Here is a 23,926-nt window from a genome sequence, read left to right on the forward strand (position 1 = left end):
CTACGACTTTGTGCAGCGTTGCCCACAGACGGTGCATTTTTTTCCGTAAAATTTGCAAAGAGCGAACTTACCTGAGGAAAAAGTTAAGAAAGAAAAAGGCTTAGCTCCTATCAAATGCGGCGAAGCCAAAGGTCTTCAAACAATACGGCGCCGTTTCGCACGGGAGACAAGATGGCACAAGCGGCCGCGATGCCAACTGCGCCAACGAACGAGCATGCGGCGCCGAGAGCCGACGTCTTTAGCAGACGATATTTCGACTCAAATGCGGCGCGAGCTTTTCTGGTATCAGTTGCCAATGCACTATCATCCTTACTGATAAAACATATTGAATGGACACATAATCGATTGGAAAATGGTTTGTCGGAATATTTTGGCTGTTTTTTTTTTTTGTTTTTTTGTTTTTTTTTCTTTCGGACTACAGATGTTGTCTGCTTTGCAGTTATTTGTTGTTACCGCGCCTGTATTTGTTTCTGCGAATGTCACCGCCTGCGGAACGCGCTCCGCTTTTGAGTCGAAAGATCGTCTGCTAAAGACGCCGGCTCTCGGCGCCGTATGCTCATTCGTTGGCGCAGTTGGCATCGCGACCGCTTGCGCCATCTCTTGTCTCCCGTGCGAAACGGCGCCGTACTGCTTGAAGACCTTTGGCTTCGCCGCATTTCCATAGGAACTAAGCCTTTTTCTTTCTTTACCTTTTCCTCAGGTAAGTTCGCTCTTTGCAAATTTTATGAAAAAAATGCACCATCTGTGGGCAACGCTGCACAAAGTCGTAGCACGATACGTTAAGAAACCGAATTTTGCGGTCGATTTAAAGAGCCTGGCTACTCCTTGACTTGATACATCCAGCATATTGATATGCCAGTCCTGTAACTATATGAAAATGATCCCGTCGTGCATCAGCGGATAAAAACATTCAAATAAAGAATAAAGTACGTGGGCTATGAAAGGTGTCTCTTCGTATTGTTTTCTCTGCCGGGCAGCTTTCATCGGTCCCTTGTTCTCAAAGATTTCGAGCGTGCGGGTGATGTTTTCAACGCAGAACAAACATCTTCGCACATCTTCACGAGCAGAAAGCATAAAGCGGTACTTACTCATTTAAAATCGGAATATATTACGTAGCCTTCAATTTATTTTGATCGTACATGCACGGGTAGTTACTGGTCCAGTGTTGGTAATTCTTGCCGTCTCCCTTAATTTCCAGATGTCCTTCGTTCGTTTGGCACGTAAATCCCTCATGCTGAAGAAAAGCGCCGACGTACGTCGTTGTCGCGCTAACAGTGTCCGATAGTGCACATAAATACACGGCACCGTTTTTAATGCGATGAATTTGAAAGATAAACGCCGTATTGTGAAAACATTAAATTAAATGACATTAAGGAAACTTCTTAAACATTAGGGCCAAACAAAAGGAGTAAGAATGTTTTGGTGCTACTTCGGAAGCTCTTTGTCCCTCCGTCGAATTAAGGTCTTCCATTTCCAAAGGGTTCAGGATCTTTGGGCAAAGAAAATAATGACTCTCAATCCTCTCGCGGACGACTTGAAGCCTATCTTCCAGAGGGGCGCAAAGCCAGGTGGTGTTCTTGATCTTCATTTATGAATGAGAGATCATCGCCGATCGTAGCCAATCCAGAGAGCAAGTCGATCGTCTGCTTCTTTTGCAGGAGTTGCGGTGACGTCAGAACAATGCTGAGTTCTGATTGGCTTTGATCGGAATGATAGGGGGTAGACCCCAATGAGATGCCTTAAGGTCTACTATTTATCTCATTTTTAATCAGCTATGAAGTGCTTGGCATTCTGACATCATCGCAACCCCTGTGCATGAAGCAGACAAACTTGCGCTACCGACAAGACGCTTCACTCTTTCGCGACTAAAATGAGCCATAGTCGGCGACAAGTGAAGAGATCGGCTGGGGCAACACCGCCCTAGAAGACAAGGCCGCAGTGCTGACATTTTTGCGTCACTAGCGTAGGCGACGCTGGACAGATTGGAAACGAGTGATGCGTCAGCGCTCGACTTCCGAGCCAAGTTTGAGCCAAACGCTGACGCATTTGGCGTATCCTATCTGTGCCCAGCGTTGGCCTTCGCTGATGACATCATCACCATCAGCACTGCGACTTTGTTACCTAGGTGTTGGCTGGGGAGGTCGAAGTAGATGGATTGCTGCAGGGAGAAAAGGAAACATCCCCTTCACTCCACCATACCGCTTGCTTGCTCCTCAAATCTTCCTTTCCCTCACCCTGATCCTTTAACAAAGCCATTTAAAGGGGTAGTGTAACGATTTTAATGTTGAAAGAATTGTCAATTTGTATTTTTTATATTGTTTCTGCAAGCACAAGTGACCAAAGACACGTCACCTCGCCCCGAAGAACTGCTACTCCGGTCCGTAATCGCAAAGAAGAAAACAAAATATTTGCCGATCTGCAGCCGCTTGTGGTGGTTAACGGAACTGAAGTGGGACGTAATCTTGGGGGTACGCAGAAGTAAGCAAAACCTGTCATTCGCGCTGCTGCGTACGTCGCCGCTCCTTCCGCAGCCTGTCTCCTTTCCCCGAAGGGCGCGCGGTCGACCTATCGTGAGTCCAAACCGAAACTGATAAGAGCGTAGGAAACAGCGCGCAAAACAGACAAGGATGAAGAAACACACGTGACGAGCGCTGTGCTTCTTCGTCGTGTTGTTCGCGCTGTTTCCTACAATGATTTCCCACCAACGCGCCCAACTATCCATTCTCCTATGATAGCTGGAAAGGTTGCCGCCATCTTCGAGTGACGGCGGAAACCATACTGGTTGTGTGCTTGCCGCAGTCACTTATAGATGGCGGTAGCTGTCCAGGTAGCTTTGTGTCGACATACCGGACACGATCCTGGGGAACCTAGCCCTTAACAGCTCCACTGTAAAGAGGTGCACCGGTGCAAGTGACCTTAGCGAGAGACTGTGTTAACAAAACTAAAACTTCTGGTAGCAGTCTCCCGGACGGAAAGTTTTGTTAGGGCCTGGAACCACTAAATTTCCAGTTCAAATGAGGCCCGTTATATCCATTTCAGCTGCACTTTTCACACTTGCCGTACCCCTAGAAGCAAATCACTTTCGACTGGAAAGTGGTAAAGGCAATATTGTTACATCCACATCACATTATATCCGCACTTCATAAATGTGTAAAGGAAGATCTTTTTGGGCACACTGGGAGTTCAGCCAGGCCTACTGGAGTGCTGAGCCACTTTTGAGGCAAATAACGACCGAAAAAATAAAGCAAAAAATGTCAGAGTACACCCTTAAAAAGCGAGCAGTAAAAGAGCTGTTACGATGTAAAATGCACCTTTTTCATGCCCCACCTCCAGCATTACAACAAATACTTATTTGAGGGATAATTTTTTCCAACCCATTACATCACTATAATTCTTTTTGCAAAACTATTTGTTTTTGGGAAATATCTTCCTACACTCTGCAAGACGAAAGAAACCATGCGCTAGTTTCAGTAAATTCAGTTTCCACATATTCAATTTTGTGAAGAGGCATTATTAAACTGGCAAACATCGGGTGGAATACCAAGCAGCAAAAGTAAACAAACATGCTCAAAATCTCTGTAGTACAGGTTCTCTTTCAAATAAAGCCTTTCCGCAAGGTTCTTAGCTTCTGTCTAAAACTCTCGACCACTGCAAGAAAACATTCACCACGTCTATCCTCTCAACATTTTTCAAACAGCAGCAAGCTTGCAAACTGTATTAACAATAACTAGGAAGAAGCATCATGTTACAGAGGGTAGCTTGGCCTCAAGCATTGATGCTTCTCCTTACACAACATTTATAGGGCCAGCTTTTAGAGTTTTCATGTACGCGGATGTAGCCTCGATGTCTGTGTCGCAGGATACTGCGACATCATTCCAAGGTGCTCCAAATGCTAGCATTTATAGGGGCCTTATAAATGCTACGTTTTCTGCACTATCACTTTCCCCAGTGGACAGACATCATGGAACAAACACTCCCAAGAAGCCCAGCAGGAGAATCAATTTCCAAAACCATGCAAAAGGCTTCAGCATGCACCAGCAATGCCAAAGAAGCTTTCAACACCTTTATCGATATACTACTATTCCAGCCACTTCAGCTACAAAAACGGACAAAACCCAGTCTGCAATTCCCACGTGACCAGTTTATTTACAAAAAATCATTTCCAGTCACATTAGTTGTCACACTTAAAAACACTCTAAAACACACTCTGACACACATTTACACTCGCGAAAAATACAGTGCAGTTAAGACTTCCCGAACCAGCTTTTATACCGACTCCCGATGTCCCATATGCATAAAAGATTGCCACCGTTAAAAATGCAGCAGGGAACACAACCTCAATTAGATTCTAATAAATCCTAACAAATTATTCGTGGCTGAAAAAAATTGCACAATAAGAGCCTCAAAAAACATTGTGTAAAACATTCAAGGCAGCGCCTTTAGATTTTTATGACGACTTGTTAACGAATGAGGAAAAGCTATCTTTGAAGACAGCACGACCTCCGAGACTGACCAAAGACTCTGCGTGCTTAAGTATGACAGCAGCATTGCTCATATGAGAGTTTAAGATAAGCTAATTTGGCAGAGCACACAAAGCCCAATTGGCAGTCTTGAGCTATCGAAAAAACGCAAATGCAAAAGCGGGGGTAAGCTTTGTCAGCCACAAAAATGGGACTGGGGATAAAAAAAGAGGCTTACGAAGCCGACAACCTTGAGCAGATCAGATTCACCAACAAAAAAAAAAAAGGTTATCACTGGGTTTTTCATCACCGGCGGCCAAAGATTCCCATCTTAACACAACCAAATGAATACTGTGCCTCAATGACTAAAGTAAAAACCAACAACAGAAAAGAATGATTCCACACGAGACCACAATGGTTTCGATCCTAAGCTATACGCTCTCCGACCAATTTCGGTGCATTTACGGAACAATAACAACTACGTACAACACCCTGCTCCGAAGTTATCGACGACGTTAGGATTTTAGTCGCACGCCCAAGGATTCAAAGCCTAGAGAAGTAAAAACGGCATCAAAGAGTAAATCAGGACCCTACAAAAAAAAAGACAAGTCTTCCTCGAACACTGCACTCATTATGTGCTCCGTTGGGAAAACAAAATTTACAGGCTATGTACAAAAGCACAGCTAACCAAGCACAACCAAGTGCCATAGCCAAGAAAGTCATTGAAGTGACAAATTAAATAGATGCTTGTTTCAGCTACAAAAGCAGTTGTTTCCAATAGGGGAACAGAACAAACTGGACATGTACAGAAACGTGCACATACAAACCGCCTCCTAAAAAAATTTCATCTTTGAAAAAATATTATTTACAGGCTGGCTGGAACATAGCATGAAAATGTTGAGTGACAAGCTTCAGATATTGCTTTTGTACCCCGTTGACTCTTTCGTAAAATATGTATCTATATAATACAATAATATCAAAACGCATTCTCTTCATTTTACAAGGTCTCCAGAAGCGTACGACACCTCAACCATGTGGGGGGGTAGCAAAGATTCGAAAACTCAAAATACCTAGCACACAAAGAACCAGTGACAGGAAACAAACCAATGCAGTGTCCAAATCAATTGCCTACCTTCTGTTGAACTGAAGTAAATAAGGGAAGCACATGCCACGAGTCGCGTAGGGTTGAACATACACAGTCAATAAACAAAATTTTGCTAATTTGATTCCTGTCACTGCTTCCTTGTTTTCGAGGCATGGCCGTTCCGTTCCCGAATTTTTTCACCCGTCGGGCCAGGTTGTCCTTCCATTTCAAAGTACTACTACACTTTCACTCGGTTACAAAAATAATCCGTCACGTTGCACCGATCACGTTGCCTTTCAGCTCCCCGTCGGTTAAAAAAAAAAGTGGAAACAGATCGGTTAGGCAAGAAAAAAAAAAGGAGATGCAGCCTCGAGCGTTGCTCTCAAGACTCTGTTGATGGGGAACAATGCGTGCGAAGCAATGGAAGCCACCAGTACTGAAACAATGTCTTGCGTTAAGGAGATAAAAAGAAAACAGTAGAGGAAGCGTCCAGAGGGTTTTGCGGCAACAGGTAAGGCGTGGGGGAGGTGCGAGAGTGTTGACCGGTCAGAAGAGGCCAGCCTGTTTCTTGCGTTTGTTCTGGGTCCAGCTTGGCAGCTCGTAGAACTTGGCTTTGCTGCACTTGAACACAGCCTGCAGTGACCAGACAAGAGAAAAACCCAACACGAACATTCTTTAACATCCCAAGGGACTCGAGCAATACAATTCAAACTGCTCCGATAGGTGCCATTGACCCTTCGGCGGTCGTCGTCGCACGTGTACGGCAGAGGTTACACCTTTCAAAGTGCCCGCCCCATGGGAGGTGTTGCTATTTGTTATGCTTTTGGCAAACTTCAAACATTATATTTGCCATGTGTTTCACTTTGCTCGAACTATTTACAGTTCCAGCAAAGTTTTCAAAATTAGATACTCTGTTCAGGTGATACATGCGAAATGGTATCTTTGCACGTCCGCTGCTCTGGGGCTTTGGCTCTTCCGATTCAGACTTTTAATGCTCCTCAGAATTGTATTCAGAGGATGAGAGCCTTTCATCGTTTGGACAAGATCTGGGAAGTACCTCCAGTAAGGAATCAAACTGCTGAAATGTCGCACAACCAGAGGCACCAAAACGAATAGAAGAAAGCAGACAACTTTTTGCCTTCAATATTTCCATTTCATGCCTCTAAACCCGAACATCTTGCAAGCACTGTACGGTGAACCCTCAATGACTCAAAGTCATAAAAACAAAACGAAAATTCGGGGTAGGCAGAGTTTCGAGATAAGCCAGGTACCGAATTTTTGTTCAACTGATGGCGTATTGTGAGAATGGAAGCCTGCCAACAATCGCGCCAAGTGACTAGACGCTCGCTCGCACGGTGGCGTGGGGAAAACGAAGCAACTGCAACGAAATTATCAACGAGCAACACTCGCATGAAATAAGAGAGCCAGAGCTAAAAACGAAAATGCAAAAAAAGGAAAGAATTTGCATTAAAAAGAATGAAAGAAAAAGAAGCGCAAGATAAGGCTGAGGGAGTGAGAAAAAATTGCTGACCCCCAAGCCTTATCGGGGAGAACAAAAAAGTAAGATAACAAACATCCCTGAGGTGCAGCTGGTTGCAGCCTGATAACGTGGGACTTATCTTTTCTTCCTTTTTTTTTTCTTGCACTTTGCTGCACCAATATTTCGAGATAGCCAAGTTCGAGTTCATGACCGATTACTGTATGTGCTGCTGGATAATTAAGAAAAAAGCTGCCCATTGACCCTTTCTCTACATTACGATTTCGAAAACAAAAACTGACCATTGGGAAATATTTTTGGGAAAAAAACTAAATTCTTAAAAGATGAACCCTTTGAGTGCCAAATTTTCTCCTGGACGCTGGACCGAAATTTAGGTCTCCGTACCACTGTAGCACACTCTGTAAAGCATATTTATAAAAGACACTTTTTTATGGACAGAAAGTTCATTGACATCTGCATGAACGTATAAGATTTCTCACATTGTACTTTTTGAGACTCGGTACTTTGCAGTGGCACCTTGACCTTGCTCCCTGAGGTCACTCTTGAGCGTCCTCAGTGGGCCTTAGTTCATCAAAAACTGGAGCCTCTTTGTTCTCACAGTCGTCGAAAACCAGAGTTATAAGCAATTACTAAACCTCGGTGTTTGCCCCTAAGCACCAAGTTGACAAAGAAGAAGCACACCAAAACAAAAATCACCCAAGCAACAATAAAAATGTTTCGATGCCAGTGGCGCATGTCATCATAACTCGCATCCACTGTTGGCTTCGGTGTTAAAGGAGGAGCAATCTGTTTCAGAGATGCATATCGATTCTCCACTGCTAAGCGCAGGTGCCCTCGCCCTCACGACGGAGGGTGCCAAATTTACGAAGGCACGCGCGACTCGAGAGAAAAAAAATTGTCTTCGAGCCATCGCTCCCTGAAAAACGCCGCGCACCAAAGTTTAACCTCCACGGGAAAAGAAGGGACACCCACCTCAAACTCCTCGTCCGCGAGGTAGGACTCCAGCCGCTGGGGGTCGACCCCTTCGGGCAGGGGGTCCGCCTTGAGCTCCTCCAGTGGGTAGTGGGTCTGCGTCAGCTGGGACAGGGTCTCTTGCACGGACAGGCAGTCACCGTGCGTGCGGCCCTCCTGCACACAAAGCACACCCAGACCGTCGCACAAGCTTCGTTTCCCCTTGATTCCGGACGCCGCCGATGCTACAAGCCAATAGGACCAATCGGTGAGTGGCAAAAGCGCACCACCGCCGTGTTCCTCGGCGGTTTTATCGCCGAACCATCAGACAGAAAAGGCCTTGTGACTTGCGCTTTTGACGCCACTCGATCGGTCTCATTACCTCGCAGCGTCAGCTGAGTCTGGACTTAAGCTCAAACGAAGTATAGCTAGGGAGAAGGATGCTCACAAGACTTGCATTGCCCACTCTGCCCATCTTCACGAGACAATGGTCGTTGTATGGTATTACTAGGGCTCCGCGTTTTACATTTTCTTTCTCTTCTCGGATTCGAGGGCATTTTTTCGACACTTAATCACTCACAAATACTATGTTTTTCAGCGTTGCTCAAGAAGTCGGCACTTTGCGGGGATGAGTGGGAAGGAACGGTATAGAAGCATGGGATTGCCCAATCTCCAAGAAACGAGCACTTGACCTTAATTCTCGGGAAAACTTCCTGCTACGGTAGTTTGCCGTAATAGTAGCGGTAATTCTATAAAAGCGATAGAGCCAAAAAAAACAGTGCCAGCAGCGTCGAGGGTGGACGGGAACACTGCGGAACATTCTGACCGCATGTTTAATCAAACAAACCTTGGTTAAGAACATCTCGCAGAAGCTTTACCGAGTAAAAAAATAATTATGGGTGGAGTTTGCCGAAAGTTTCATCAGGGCATCAGTTCTCCTCAAATTGCTCCAGGCATTGCAAGAACACTGTCACCGCCACTGCACTCCACTTTGTTTCGAAGCAGTCGTAGAATGATTCACGCCTCTGCAGTCGGAGTTTCCCGAGGTGCCTCTCCGAAGTCGCTTCGTCTTTACCCTGGCCGCAAGCAAGGTCTACGATCGCAGCATCCCTGGCAGGAGCAACAACGGGAATGTCCGCGTCGACGAGCGCGAACGAATCAAAGTTGTCCTCGGTGACTTTGCCAACATGCTTTCACACACTCCTGTAGAGATCGTTGCAGCTACGGTAATCGCGCCACGGCTCGGCCAGCGTGCTCGCGAGAGAAAACCCGACGTGCGCGAAGCAGTTGGCGTTCTTTCATCTTCGGGTCGTGGGCGCACTTCTCCCACACGGGAAACTTCTTGAACCCGTCCAACACCTCATTTGTTCTGCAAAATGGAGAACAGTGTCGAACAGCCGATGCCGGAATGTCAAATTCTTTGGAGACTTCAGACCTTGGGCTGGCCACTTTTTTCAACCTCGCAGATCTAAGCGACTTTAGGTAAACACTCCCAATCTCCCATACGACGCACGTATGCATGTATTATGCCGCCAGCGCGCCCTTTCAGGAGCGTGCATGATCTCCTCCAGGCTCCATCGCTTTCTTGACCAGATTCCGACAGGAGTTGGGCAGTGTCGGCCGCGGGTGTTGTGAGTAGCGTTGGAAGTTTGACGCTGCTCCCCGTCCGCGTTGGCACATCAGAAGCGGCGCTTTGCCAGCTGTGCGCTCTGCCCTCCGTCGCCCGTTTACACCGTTTTCCCAGTTTGCCGTTAGCCTCGGCACAGAAGGGGGAGGGAACGCAAGGGTCTTCATGCACCTCCGTGTAGGCTCCAATGGTTTCGGCACCTCGACATTCATAATAAGTGTGATCGGCCGCCGATACACTTAGAATAATCCGGTTAAAAATGCGTGCATTTCGGTCGGGACCATATGTAACCTCGATAAAAGCGATTTTGTTAAAACGAGGAATCGCTGTACTTGTCGGTCAATGTTGCAACTACCTCGTTGCAACACCGGAGAGCTCAAATGAAAATCACGTTGTCCAAAATGTACCCCATCATTTGTCACTTGCACAATGGACTGCAACGATTCCTGGCGGATCTTCCGTTCTTGAGGCAGAAAATATTGAAGCGAGCCACACGTACAAAGGCTGACAAACACACGGTTACCATGTCGCCTACTCTGCACCTTGCCGTAACCGTTGGTAGCACTACGCTGTACGATGGTAACCGCACGGTGTCCTTTTCCAATCCATGGCCCCGTCGCGTTCTTGCGCAGACGTTTGCCAAAATTTTTGCCGAATCTTCGCCTCACTTCCCTTCAAAAGTTTGGCATGTGCCGAGCTTTGTCGAATTTCAAGTTCGGCAGATTCAGTCCATCACTAGTAACAACGCAAAGAACCGTTTCAGACACCAAGTCAATGAGGGTTTCTGCAATTGTAAACACAACTTTTCAAATCAACTGCCACTGAACCGAGTTACAGGTCAGTCCAAAATCCTAACCATAGGTTACTGTAATTTCATCCTAACTTAGGAACTGGTATTTAGTTCACCGGTACCTCAACCAGGTAACTAAAACAGCCCAACTATTCACTCCACACCTTGGCTGTGCACCCCTTTCAGGACGAAATGACGAGTTATTGTGCGGTCGCTTACCTTCATGTTGATGCACGCAATGTCGTCCCGGTCCTCCCACTCGGGAAAGAGGCTGGTGAACTGGACCGGCTCCAGACCGGCAAAGACCAGGTACACCTTCGGAGGGTCGCTCGAGCTCAACTCTGAAACCGAAATTTCGCCCGGTTAGGCCCCCAGCCCCAGGCACGCCCTCCAACGGACAGCTTGCTGTTTCCACCACATCACTCTTTACTCAGAACTCGAAAGAAAAATCAGACTGGCAATTCACTAGGACATCTAGCTCCTTGAGCATTTCAAGAAGCCATCGCTTGATGAAATGCCACTAGCAAGTTCCCCCGGGTGCCCCAGTGGATTCTCCGAGCTCCTAAACTCTCTCAACCGCCTCCGACCCTCAGTGACGAGTTTTGAAATTTAAGAAAACATGCGCTGAGGGAAATTTTTTTTTTTTTTTATCATTTACAATGTTGAAAATTTTTTACATAAGGATGGCTAGTTGTGCTAGTTGACTTTGTATCAAGCTGTAATACGCCAAAAACACAGAAGAAAACGAAGAGAAAACTGGTTAGGACACGGTTTAACGTCCTGTCCAGTTCTCCCTTCGTTTTCGTCCGAGTTTTTTTGGCATATTACTCCATGAAATTTTTGCAGCTTATGGTGCTTAATCTAGTCTCTATGAAACTGGTGCTAGATATAATATAGCTTGTTCTTTAATGTTCTCAATGCAATGTACATTCAGAAAAAAATCATGCTCTTGTGCACACGTGAGGGATGGCAACACGCTTAAAAAAAGCCTAGTAAGAGAAACTAATTCGCTCCTTTTATACCACTGAATGCGATGAACAACAGAAATAATGTGTGCTCCGCTTCTTTCATTTTAGACTAATTAAAAATAGCAAAAAAGCCATTTCAAGGAGCTAACAAATGTTTTCTTTAAATTTTCCATAAATATAAAAAAATGTGCACTCTAACCAAAACCAGATGGTTGCATTCCACGTATTCTAAAGTACAGGCGTGTCAAACTGGTTGTGGTAGGACACTATTGAGAACAGAAATTCTTGTGCACAAATTGTGAAAATGCCCCAAAATTACATTAAGAAACGATTCGGCAGAGACACTCAAGACTGCTTACGTGTAAGAATGCGAAAGCATTCCCACACGCAGCGCATTCCTACAAGCAGTGCGCCACATCTTCCTTTCGCACACGGCGCTTTGGCGTCCCCTTTTCCTGCTGCATCGACGGCAGCCGAACCTGACGGCTCCACGGCTCCCGTGACGATGTATCTGCGTTGCTGTGCCTTTTACAGCGAAGCTGTTTATGGCTAGGATCTCGTGGATTTTTTGTGTGCGGCAACAGAAATGACGTCACGGCTTTGTGACGTCACGTGATATCACGTCTGTGTCGTCTGATAAACAGCTTTGCTGGTCATCCACCTTTACAGAGTGGAATGGCTGATCATTTTTCTTTGTGTTTTATTTCTGAGGCACGTCTACTTTGACCCTGAGTGCCCCCGTCGGCTTCCCTGGCGAAGCATATCCGTTGCTGTGTGTTATGATGTGAGGAAGAGGACATTCAGAGAGCACGCTCGCAGAAGGTGACACGCGCGGTTGCGTTTTGGAACTGACGTGCAATCGCCATAGCTGCGGCTTTGATCCCGTATGCTACTAATTAAATAGTTTGCTTAAACCATTCTCCTCAGCGTAACTAGCAACATAACATGGTGTCAGAAGTGGTGAGCAGCTCAACGTCCATATTTTAAATTTAACAAGCAACAGCAACAACAAGATGGCATCTGCTTTCCTACAACCGCCGGCTCCGTTCCAGCCTGGTGACGACCCAGCAAGAGCATGGGAGGAGTGGAAATCATCCTACCTTATCTTCGAGGCAGCCTGCGAATATGCATCTAAGCCTATCTCAACTCGGAAAGCTTTTCTGCTCCACTGCCTTGGACCTCAGGCAAGACGAATTACGCAAACCTTTCCTCCGCAACCAACGGGAGATGGTCAAAGCGGGCAAAGAGAGAATGCAGTAGATTACATCCTGCACGAATTTGATAAACTCTATGCACCTTACAAAAGCGTCACACAAGCAACAGCCATTTTTAACACAATGAGCCAAAAGCCAGAACAAACCATTGACGAATTTGTAACTGAGCTAAAACTGCAGGCTCAGAAATGCGACTACGGAGCTCAAGAAAGCAGGCTCATTGGTGATCGTATCATCATCGGGATACGAGACGTGGCTTTGCGCGAACGATTGTTTCGTGAACCGAGTCTAACCCTGGACAAAATCATTTCAACCTGTAAAGCAGCTGAAATCTCAAAAAAACATGTGAATGATATTCAGAAAACTGAAGACGAAGTTAGAGTTGATGGACTCTATCGTCAGTCATCTAGCTTCAGGGCAGCGCAACGAAGGTATCAGCCATCCGAACCACAAAAAGACCAATCCAGCAAACGACAGCAAAGTTCATGTTCAAGATGTGGTACTTCCCATCAACCCCGAAACTGCCCAGCTTACGGAAAGCACTGCCTTTCCTGTGGAAAATTCGGACATTTTTCCCGAATGTGCAACCAGACACAGCAGAAAACCTACGGATATCGACGTGTTTCTGCAGTAGAAGAAACTTCCAACTCATCCATGAACAATGACCCCAATGAAACCATCCACTTGGGAGGCATCGCAATTGGTTCAATTGGGCCAACAAAAGAAACAGGGTGGTACGAACGCGTGTCCATTAATGGACATGAAATTCTTTTCAAGCTTGACACTGGTGCAGAGGCCAATGTTTTCTCTAGCTCTCTGCTGCACAAATGTAGGTGTCAAGTAACAATCCTGCCCACAAAAGTCGAAGTGTTGACTTTCAGTGGAGAAAACCTTGCAGTTTCTGGGAGATGCACCATTGACTGCATCGTCCAGGGGAGAAGTTATCTACTGGAGTTTTACCTACTGGACATTGAAGTTCAACCAACCCTTGGCATACAAGCGTGCTCTGACCTTAACCTCGTGAGGCGAGTCAAGCATGTAACGGTTGCAAGCTCAGCAACGGCGGCATGTCCCACCAACTTCACAGCCATTCTGTCGGAATATCCAGATGTATTTAAAGGTATTGGTCGTTTTCCTGGGACGTACAAGATCACATTGAAGAAAGATGCGGTTTCCAGCATTGCAGCACCCCGGAAAATACCTCTAGCACTTGAATCTCGGGTGAAGCAAGAATTGGAAGCGATGGAACACAACGAAATCATCGTCAAAGTGACAGAGCCAACTGACTGGGTACATCCGATAGTGATAATCCCAAAGAAAGACGGAAGTATACGGATCTGTCTGGATCCTCGCAAGCTAAACGAAGCGATCAGATGCGAGCATTATCGAATCCCAACACAAGAAGAAATGTTCAGCAAACTGAGCGGCTGCAACCTTTTCACACTATTTGATGCGAGTAAAGCATTCTGGCATATGGTGTTGGATGAGCCCAGCTCGTTCATATGCACGTTTGCCACACCATGGGGCCGTTACAGGTTCCTCCGAGTACCATTCGGTCTCTCAACTGCCCCAGAACTCTTTCAGCGGACCATGGATGACATCTTCCGTGAACACGATGACATTCGGCCTTATTTTGATGACGTTCTACTCGCAGCAAAGGATCCCCATCAGCATGAGGAACAACTACATCGAGTCCTCACCCTGGCAAGAAAGCACAATTTAAAGTTCAACGCAAATAAGGTTCAGCTGGGAGTGAGTCAAGTAAAATACCTTGGACATGCTCTCACAGACAAAGGAATTGCAGCGGACAACGAAAAAGTAAAAGCTATAGCAGCTCTCAATGCCCCTACAGACAAGGCGAGCTTGCAAAGATTTTTGGGTATGATTACTTATCTGACGAAGTTTCTGCCAGATCTCTCACAAAAAACGGCACTGTTGAGAAACTTGTTAAAATCGGACGCAGCTTGGTACTGGGATGCCAACATGACAAGAGAGTTTGAGCATATTAAAGAGTTGCTCAAAAAGGCACCAGTTTTGGCCTTTTTCAATAGTTCCAAGCCAGTCACTCTGTCGACAGATGCTAGCTCTTATGGCATTGGATCAGTGTTGTTGCAAAATGGACAACCTGTAGCTTATGCATCCGCTTCACTGACTGAGCCACAGCAGCGGTATGCGCAAATCGAAAAGGAATTACTTGCAGTTCTGTTCGCTTGTACGCATTTTCATTTTTACGTGTTTGGACGTGAAGTGGAGGTCCAAACGGACCACAAGCCACTCATTGGGCTTAAGGAAAAGCCCTACGACCAAGTATCTCCAAGACTGCAGCGACTCCTCTTGCGCCTGCAAAATTACAATGTAAGACTGACATATGTTCCTGGAAAGTATCTGACGCTTGCAGATACTCTTTCAAGAGACCCAGATACATCTGAGGTAATCCACACAGAAGAAAACGAGCAACCCATCAATGTATGCATACTTGCAACAGCAACAGCGACAAAGTTTCAGCAAATACGGGAAGAGACTGCAACTGACCCAACGCTTCAAGTTGTGAAGCAATACATCCAGCGAGGCTGGCCAGAACACAAATTCCAAGTATCGGCAGAACTGCGGCCCTACTTCGAGATTCAAGATGAACTGCACTTGGTTGACCAGTTGGTGTGTAGAGGAGGGCGTATCGTTTTGCCAGCATCCTCTCAACCTGGTGCCCTTGAGCGACTTCACGCAGCTCATCGGGGTATTGTGTCATGCAAAAACCGTGCCCGAGAGAGTCTTTATTGGCCAACTATGAACAAAGATATCGAAAACTTGATAACGCGTTGCGAAATCTGTCAACGACACCAAAGGAACAACCAACGTGAACCACTGGCTGATCGACAACTACCAGAAAGGCCTTGGCAAAAAATTGCCATGGACTTCTTTCACTTAGATGGTACCTCATATCTTCTCTTAATTGATTACTACAGTAAGTACATCGATGTTCAAACAATGGTATCAACAACTGCCAGAGGTCTTATTAACGCTCTGAAGGCATCTTTCGCAAGATTTGGCATACCAGAGGAAGTAGTATGCGACAATGGACCACCTTTTGACTCGACCGAATTCCGAGGCTTCTTGAGTGATTGGGATGTATTCCATAATCCATCCAGTCCATACAATCCAAGATCCAATGGACTGGCAGAGCGCGCAGTGCAGACAGTCAAGCATTCTTTGATGAAGGCGAAGGAAGATGGAAAGGACCTATTCACAGTCCTTTTGGATTACCGAGCACGCCTATGGATGGACTAAAATCACCAGCCGAACTTTTGATGGGAAGAAAACTGAGGACACTGGTACCAACTCTGCCAGATAACCTATTGCCTATCTATAACGACAGAGGAACTGAAATAACACTTCAACAACGACAAGCGAGGCAGCATCGCCATGGTGACCTAAAAACAAAGACACTATTGCCACTACAGCCAAAGCAGAAAATTTGGTTTAAAAGACGGGGACACTGGAACAGAGGTGTGGTTTTAGACAGAGGCCCGAGTGAGAGGTCGTACACGGTGCAAGGACAAGAAGGACGCACCTACAGGCGCAACCGGTACCACATCAAAGAAGCACATGGAACAGCAGAAACAAATACAGCGGCTGAAAACTATTTCCCTACAGTCTCAAACGAAGCCGCTGAAGACTATGTCCCTACAGTCTCAAACGACGACACATCTACAAGGTATCAGGTCCTGCGTCAACAGGATAACCAAAAAACAACAAGAAGTGGGCGCGTCGTGGTGAAGCCGCTACGATACAGAGACTGACAAGTGCCGCACTCGCACTGCGTTATCTTCAAAAAAAAAAAAAGAAGAAGGGGGGCATGTTATGATGTGAGGAAGAGGACATTCAGAGAGCACGCTCGCAGAAGGTGACACGCGCGGTTGCGTTTTGGAACTGACGTGCAATCGCCATAGCTGCGGCTTTGATCCCGTATGCTACTAATTAAACAGTTTGCTTAAACCATTCTCCTCAGCGTAACTAGCAACATAACACTGTGCTTTTGGCCAATGGGAATTAAATTGCCGTTTCGCTGCTACAGACGGTTACACACGATGCCAGGTCCGCTCCATGGGACATGTAATGTTTACGCATTAAAATATGTTTGAATGTTACCATAGATGTATCGCCATACTTTATTGCAGTGCGGAAAACAATATATTGTTTATATTCTTTTCAGATTTGAACCATCCATAAATTTCCCCGTGAAATCGAAGATACAGACAATCGTTTCAGTATGAAACTATCGTTAGTTAATGTTTGCGGTTACAATGAACTTAAATTTTGCATTTTCATGTTCCTTTATTATGCAAAATTGTAATTTGCAAAACCTAATTAACATAAAAAAAATTCATGCAATTTTTTTACTTGGAAAACGCAAATTTTAAAAATTTCTTTTCATAGTAATTGGCAACAGGTATTCCGTGTATTCCACCAAAACAATATCTGGTTATCAACACCATTTCTCAATGCTACATTCATTGAGCAGATTCCATGCAAAGCCATGCTTTACTTCGTTCTGGCGGTATACAGCACCTCATAAAACTGATTCACAGGGCTGAAACTTTGCATGCCCTCCTTCTATACGGCTACAAACACCACCAGCAAATATCACGCCGATTGATTGGGTGGTTCATAAATTGACATTCCCAAGTAGTGTCTCCCCTTAAGCACCATTTTCTCTTCAGATTCAAACTATCTATTGATGCACGACTTCGAGCAAAACACTTCCTACAGTACCGTAAAATACCGCAGAAGCGCCCACTTGGTCCAAGTGCCCACTATTAACATTTCCCAAACTTGGGAATTCGGCAAATTCAGACAAGCGCCCATGTTTAGATTAACCCAGTTTCCAGCGAAGGTGGGGTGGGCACTGCCCCGGTATCTTACGGTACGTTCACCGCTAAGCCTTCGAGAAGATGGAAGCTACATGCTCCTTGGGCAAGTCATTCTTCACACTTTTGCAACACCATGTAACGCTCCCACTCACATTCACGTGCAGAGAGCGAGGTCGGGCGACAAAAGACCAAAGTGTTCGCGGTAAAAGGCCTTTGAGAGGAGACTTGCACTCACCCTGAGAGTAGTGCAGGGCAGTCTCCATGGCCAGCCGTCTGGTCGTGTTCCAGCGCACCTTCTCCGAACTGTTTGGGGTGCACGACCCCGCGTCGGACTCCTTCTGGGGCCACCAGCCCTGCCAGACGTACACCTCGTGCCGGTTGTCCAGAAAGAAGACCGCTGCGCCACAAGGAAACCGCAACTCTCGTCTGGGCTTGTCCACGTGTGCACGGCGGCTGGGACGTTCTCTCTAGGGTGATCTCTTTGCGGGTGCAACTAGCACTGCCTACCATGCCCGCCTTTCAGCATGCGCTCACTGCCTTTGTTGTGCTCTGGCTGCATGTACGTGCTCGAGGCTCATAAGACGCTAAAGCGTTATTAAAGACACTACGCGCTCGCTGGAGGCTGGACAAGTGAAACCGCATCCTTCCATTCTCATTGTGCCAGGGAATACAGTAGACTCGATATTTCAAACTTCAGGAAGCAGCCAATTCTCTTTGAATTATTGAAACTTTGAATTATCAGAAATTCATCGAAATACGATGCGAGATAAAATTGTAATTTGCCATACGAATGGCTGCACGTACGAGGCAGGTACCTCACGATTTACTCTACGCGGGCCTACCAATCATAAACGGGTACGCCACGCATGAAACGTTCGTGAAATGTACGACGCAAGTCTATCGTGGACTGTTTAGACAGCGCGTGAAGACTGAAAACAAAATTCAGTTTGTTCATCGGGCCAAGAAGTCGTCTAATGTAGACTGTTAAGCCGGGGATGCGCGAGCGATAACAACGAGCGACGCGCGGCAGTTTTCATATGAACTTGGGAGGACGCTGCGACGTGGACCTATGCCATGCCACCACGTCATAGTGTCCACGCAAGTTGCTACGGAAGTTTCTGCGTGGTGCTCGTTCTTATAGCCCATGTGTGCCCCCATTGAGTGCACTTCTTGCCGAGCACCGGTGCACCACAAAGAAGCACCAAGCTCCACGGGTGTTGCCTCTCTCTAGTGCATCGTTGCCTGGAAAGAAGCGCACTCAATGAGGCTGCGAGAACAAAAAGTATGAATTCCAGGGTGTGTTCAGACGGAAGGGAATCGGTGGCCTAGTGGGCTAGCGCGTCTCAGCTCGGAGCGTGGAGTGAAAGCTTGCGCTGCGAAACCTCCTGGGTTCGATCCCCACCGCCCACCCGTTTCGATCTGGATGAGTTTTATACCGACACGCGTTCATGTAATCCCTACTGTGCGATGCACGTTAAAAAAACCCAGGTTAGCGGTTGTACTGCACTGGCTAAATTTCTCATCTACAGCTAAGAGACAGGTCACCCGTTGAGGCGTACCAACATCGAGGCTGTATAAACATACAAGCAACAAATTTTTTTTTTTTTGTGCGTTCAGACAGGGTTGAACACGTGAGACCGGTTTGCATTTTTGCATTTCTTCATATTTTTATATCTTACTCCCCTATACATAAAAAAAAAAAAATCGAAAAAGCTTTCTAACAAAAAAAAAATCTAAAGAAAAAAAGAATATGAGTGCCCTAAGCAACAATGCTGTTTTTGGGCTTTATCGGTTCTGTCAATTTTGACTGCATGTCAAAATGTTGACTGCAAGGAGAGAAAGTGCCGCAGACCTGGCTGGGGCGCGTTGTACAGGTCCGACTGGAGGAACGGGTAGGCGCACGGGACATCCACCCTCTGGAACGGGCAGGACACCTCGCAGGCCTCGAACGTCCCAGACACCAGGGTGGCGTGGAACAGCCTCGGCGTGAACCGGAAGTCCAGGGGAGCTGTGGGTACACGTGCGAGCGGAAAAACATGCTCCATCGTTTTTCTCGGGAGGTTCCTCGAGACGAGATGAAGTACAAGCGTCACGATCTGGGGCACTCGGTACCGACTCGGTGTAAAATAGAGCGCGCAACAAACGGGAACAAAGGAAGATTGGCGCAAGCAACGAGCACTCCCCGTTGGATCTGCCCTACAGTCGCCGATTGACTTTTCGGACTTCGCAGGGACCAGAAAAACGTCCGAATAGTAGAGCAGTCCGAAAGAAGACTAAAAAACTTGCCTTTACTACTTTTAAGTGGGCTTAAAAAAGCTGTAACCTTGGTACAGGTTACGCCTCCGTTTGTGCTCTGCAACTTTCTATTAGCTTGAGAACTGCTGAGTTCTCTGGCGTTGCGGTCGACTGCTTTCTGCATCACTTAGCTACACGTTGCGGTGGCGGAAGAACAGATGTAAGCAATGACGTCAAAGCCAACGCTGTCTAAAAACACTGTTCACCGAGACGAGATGAGAGGTGTAAGTCCACGACTGCAATGGTGCAAGAACAAAGCAAAATGGTGACAACAACAATGATGACAATGACGCGCAGCTAGAGAATAAAAAGCCGTACAGTGTTGCCTAGCCGTACAGCGTCGCCTAGCAGTTCTCAAGTAACGCTGCCAATCTAAGCCAATCCATGTGCAGCCAACAAAATCCAAAACGGCTGCTTCTCGGGGGAGTTTCTCGCTAATCGTTCGCAACGGTTTTGTCCAAAAAATCTAGCTTTCGGAGTTCAAGCTGTACTAAATGTCGGTCGTGAATATGCACTATTTCTATTGGGTGGGTCACGGTCCCGCCTTTAGGCTCGAAGTATAGAGCAAGTTTGAATTATCGGTGACAAAAACCGGTCGGCGACTCCATGAAAAAAGTCGTGGTGCACTCACAGTCGAGAAGGGAGACAAAGAGGTGCTGCTTCTTCTTCTTGTCCCCGCCCAGCCCGTCCCAGAACTCGCAAACCTCCGAGCCCTCATTCACTTCCACGAGCTGGAGCTCCGTGCCGGCGCTCAGTCCCATCTCGGCAGGGGTCCTGCAAGAGGAAGCAACGCACACCTCAAGAGTGGGCGGGAACAGTGTTCGCCCGATAGATGGCGCCCGTGTCTTCTCTCCTCGCAAGTTTTAGTGAAGAGAACTGGACACCTTTTCCATGGAAATAAACAATGTTTCCATCATCTTTGCCGTCAGCCATCTCCCCATCGTTTCGGATGACTCTAGTCACGTGACACGGCGACTCATTTCGTTTTCACGTGAACGAAACACTTCAAAAAGAACCCGTGAACGAGGGGACGCGACGCATTGGAGCAGGGTCGGACGCACAAGTGTGGACCGGCCCATAGTACGTGCCGCCCAACAGACCCACCGCTGGACGATGGCCTTGGCGGCGTGGGTGGCCACCCGGCGTGCGTGGCGGCAGCACTGTGCCCCGTGCCAGAGGTACAGCTTGCCGCAGCCCGTGCCCAGGACCAGGAAGGACCCCCGGGTGCGCAGGTTCTCGACGCCGAGGCGGGTCTCCACCAGGGCTGCCTCCGAGGGGGCTTCTCCACGCACCACGAACATCCGCCAGGCCCCTGCAAGAATCGGAAACCACGCGTCGTCCTTTGGAATCCCGCATTTAATAAGCGCTTTGTTCCCGGTGCATTTCAGAAGCTTGGGGCGAGTCGAGCTGTTTCTAAAAGTGTTTCTTCTCTCGTCTACACCATCGTTGTTTTTGTCAAAAATAGAATGATGTGATCTACTAGTTGCAACAGTGGCGTAGGAGCGAAATGAGGGTGGGGGAGGTGACCACCCCTTGTACGCTCCACAAGGTCAACTTTTTTTTTTAAATGAAAATATTCATATACACCAGTCAAATGTTTAGTTTTCACTGACATAGGAAATATTGGATCAACAAAATTGATCTGGGCATCGTTTTGACCACAACGGCATCTCAGCAGACTCCCGCCCCGCGCCAGCCGAAATCTTACCATCCCGTCCCGTCCCGTCAACCCGTCCCAAGCATGACACATAAATCCACCTCTGCACTTGTATAGGCAGGGGTTTTGAAGGGTTCAAGCCCCCCCCCCCTCTTGAAAAAAAAGAAGAAACCATTGCACGTTTTCTTTCTTTTCCAGAAAAATGAAACCGAATATTGCTTGACTTTCGAATTGTTTCAGCCAATCGGGGGTTTGGGGATGGCCATGTCCGTACCTATGAATTGTACAGTACATCAACTACAAACACAAAGAACCCCCCCCCCCCCCCCCCCCCCCCCCCCCCCCCCCCAAAAAAAAAGAATTCCTAGCTACGCCACTGAGTAATGCGGCCACCTATGCGCTCTCCGGCTTCGGCATAACAAAGTAACCCATTTTCAAGCTTCCCAAAGACATCGTCATCATCTAAAATCTGAAAATAGGATCTCAAGACATTTGTGGCACAAAGAACGTGGTTGTAGATAATCAGCCACCTCAAATTTACATATCTGCGCTCCTTTGTAGAGTCAGAAAATGGCAGTTTTTTGGTTACCAAGATGACTGGGAAAAAAGCAAGCACTCTCCCCGCTAATCAATGTCAGCCATCAATACATATCCGTTTAACCGTATGGCATACTCCAAGATAAACCGTATATAAAACTTCTCAATGTTCCCTCCCCCCAAAAAAAGGAACGAAAGGGTCGGTGGGCGTGAGCACTGACCAGAGGTCTTGGATTCCTCTTCGCGCTTGCCCTTGTAGACGACCATCCTGCCCTTGAAGAGGTTCAAGAAGCAGGGCGGTTCCCTACCCTGCAGGACACGCACCTGCACGCACAGGGAAGGTGGCATTATGTTGCCGCAACTCCAATTAGCCACACTTGCTGGTTGGCTGATGTAATGGCACTTCACACAAGTCACACACACTCACACTTCGCTGCCATACAGATAATTCTATAGACCAAGGGTTTCGGAACCGGGTTCCTAGGAAGGGTTCATGAGCTCTCAAATGTTTTTGGCCATCACTGCCTCTTGGAGTTTCCACACACTGAACACGATTTTAGAAGACGTGAGCCATTCACCGATGCATAACCACCGCAACATCCAGAGAGATAACGTGCATAATATTGAAAGTAAACAAAGCGAAAATAAGGAGTACCGTAAAACACCGGAGGAGTGCCCCTCCTCTCACCGAAAATTTAGTCAATCTAGGCACAAGTGCTCCGGTCGAATCGGACGCTTAACATATATTTTTGTAGTGGAGGCGACCTCGTATTTAGCACCACGAAAGGGGAAAGACGTCGGAGGAGCTTCCATGTTACTTTCAACCCGTCACATACTATAGTTTTGGATTCTGACCTTTTGATCGCAGAGAGGAGCAATGAACCAAATTCGACTGCCATTCCCAGTCAGCAATGTTTGCTTATCTCCCGTCATGGCTAAGTAACGCCATCTCTGCCGGCGTCACCTTTGACCAGAGGCCTGCAGTTACTAGGAGTGGGCTATCTTAAGACTGACTGATCGATTGATTTCGGTGTCTGCACTGCCTTATTCCGTAAACACCGAGAGCGGCTTCCTGACCGACGTTTGAGGCGGTAAAGGGGTTCCTCGTAATAAAAATCTGAAAACTCCGCGTAGAAGCACGTTACCATAAAGTGCAAGGCGCCGGCTATATAACACATTCCACATTAAAATGCCCGCCCGGCGGGCATCTTCTGAGGCGAGGGAGACTGGAAATGGAGAAGGGGGTGCACTGACGTGGGGTCCGCGCTCCTCGTCGAGCTCGATGGTCAGCAGTGCGCAGGCCCCCTGCTCGGTAACCGTGGAGTCTCGCCCCTGCCAGAAGAAGTAGGCGCAGCGCTCGCGGCCCGTGCCCGCATGACGGGATCGTTGGCCGGACAGGTCCCGACCTGAAACCCAAGACAGCCATCAGATGCGTCTGACGCAATGTCTCGGCACTGCCCGCCAGAAAAACAATGCGATAAAACTACGGTACACTCGTCTCGTTAATATGGACACGTCCGTTTCACCCGCAAATTGTCCATAATTCGAGTTGTTTATAGTAACGAGGCAAAAATGCATCTATCTAATCTGTTCATAAACTTCTGAAACTTGCCTATGCAGAGTGCAAGTTCATCTGCTTTTCTTTGCAGGGGCTGCGATGATGTCAGAATTCTGAGCTCTTATTGGCCGATTGAAAAAAAAAAAAGTAGTGAGTAGACCTCAAGGTGCCTACCATTGAGGTCTACCCACTGTCCTTTCAATCATTCTGGATCATTCTGACGTCTCTGCAACTCCTGTGTTAGAAGCAGACGACTTTCTCTTTGCATATAGCGGGCTATACCTATTAATAGGAAACACCACTTTGTGCCACGTGCAAGCACAACCGAAATAAGCGAATGGCCATACTGAAAAGAACCAAAGCCTTCGGCACTGCATCTGTGACCTTATATTATTTATGGGGCATCAATGGCCAAGTAC

General features: G+C 47.0%; 1 protein-coding gene across 1 annotated transcript in view; it reads right to left on the reverse strand.

The window, feature by feature from the left end:
• Positions 1-4,121: 4,121 nt before the first annotated feature.
• Positions 4,122-23,926, reverse strand: part of LOC8027972 (supervillin) — a 113,797-nt gene continuing 93,992 nt past the window's right edge. The window contains exons 29-37 of the mRNA XM_040216547.2: positions 23,204-23,355; positions 22,171-22,273; positions 20,860-21,067; positions 20,387-20,529; positions 19,313-19,468; positions 17,696-17,857; positions 10,630-10,751; positions 8,015-8,170; positions 4,122-6,177 (exon numbers count right to left, since the gene is read on the reverse strand). Of these exons, the coding sequence (XP_040072481.2) occupies positions 6,091-6,177; positions 8,015-8,170; positions 10,630-10,751; positions 17,696-17,857; positions 19,313-19,468; positions 20,387-20,529; positions 20,860-21,067; positions 22,171-22,273; positions 23,204-23,355 (1,289 nt within the window). The 3' untranslated portion in view covers positions 4,122-6,090. The remainder of the gene's footprint in view (positions 6,178-8,014; positions 8,171-10,629; positions 10,752-17,695; positions 17,858-19,312; positions 19,469-20,386; positions 20,530-20,859; positions 21,068-22,170; positions 22,274-23,203; positions 23,356-23,926) is intronic.

This window comes from Ixodes scapularis, unplaced genomic scaffold, assembly GCF_016920785.2.
Source record: "Ixodes scapularis isolate PalLabHiFi unplaced genomic scaffold, ASM1692078v2 PGA_scaffold11__112_contigs__length_91849675, whole genome shotgun sequence".
NCBI lineage: Eukaryota > Metazoa > Arthropoda > Arachnida > Ixodida > Ixodidae > Ixodes > Ixodes scapularis.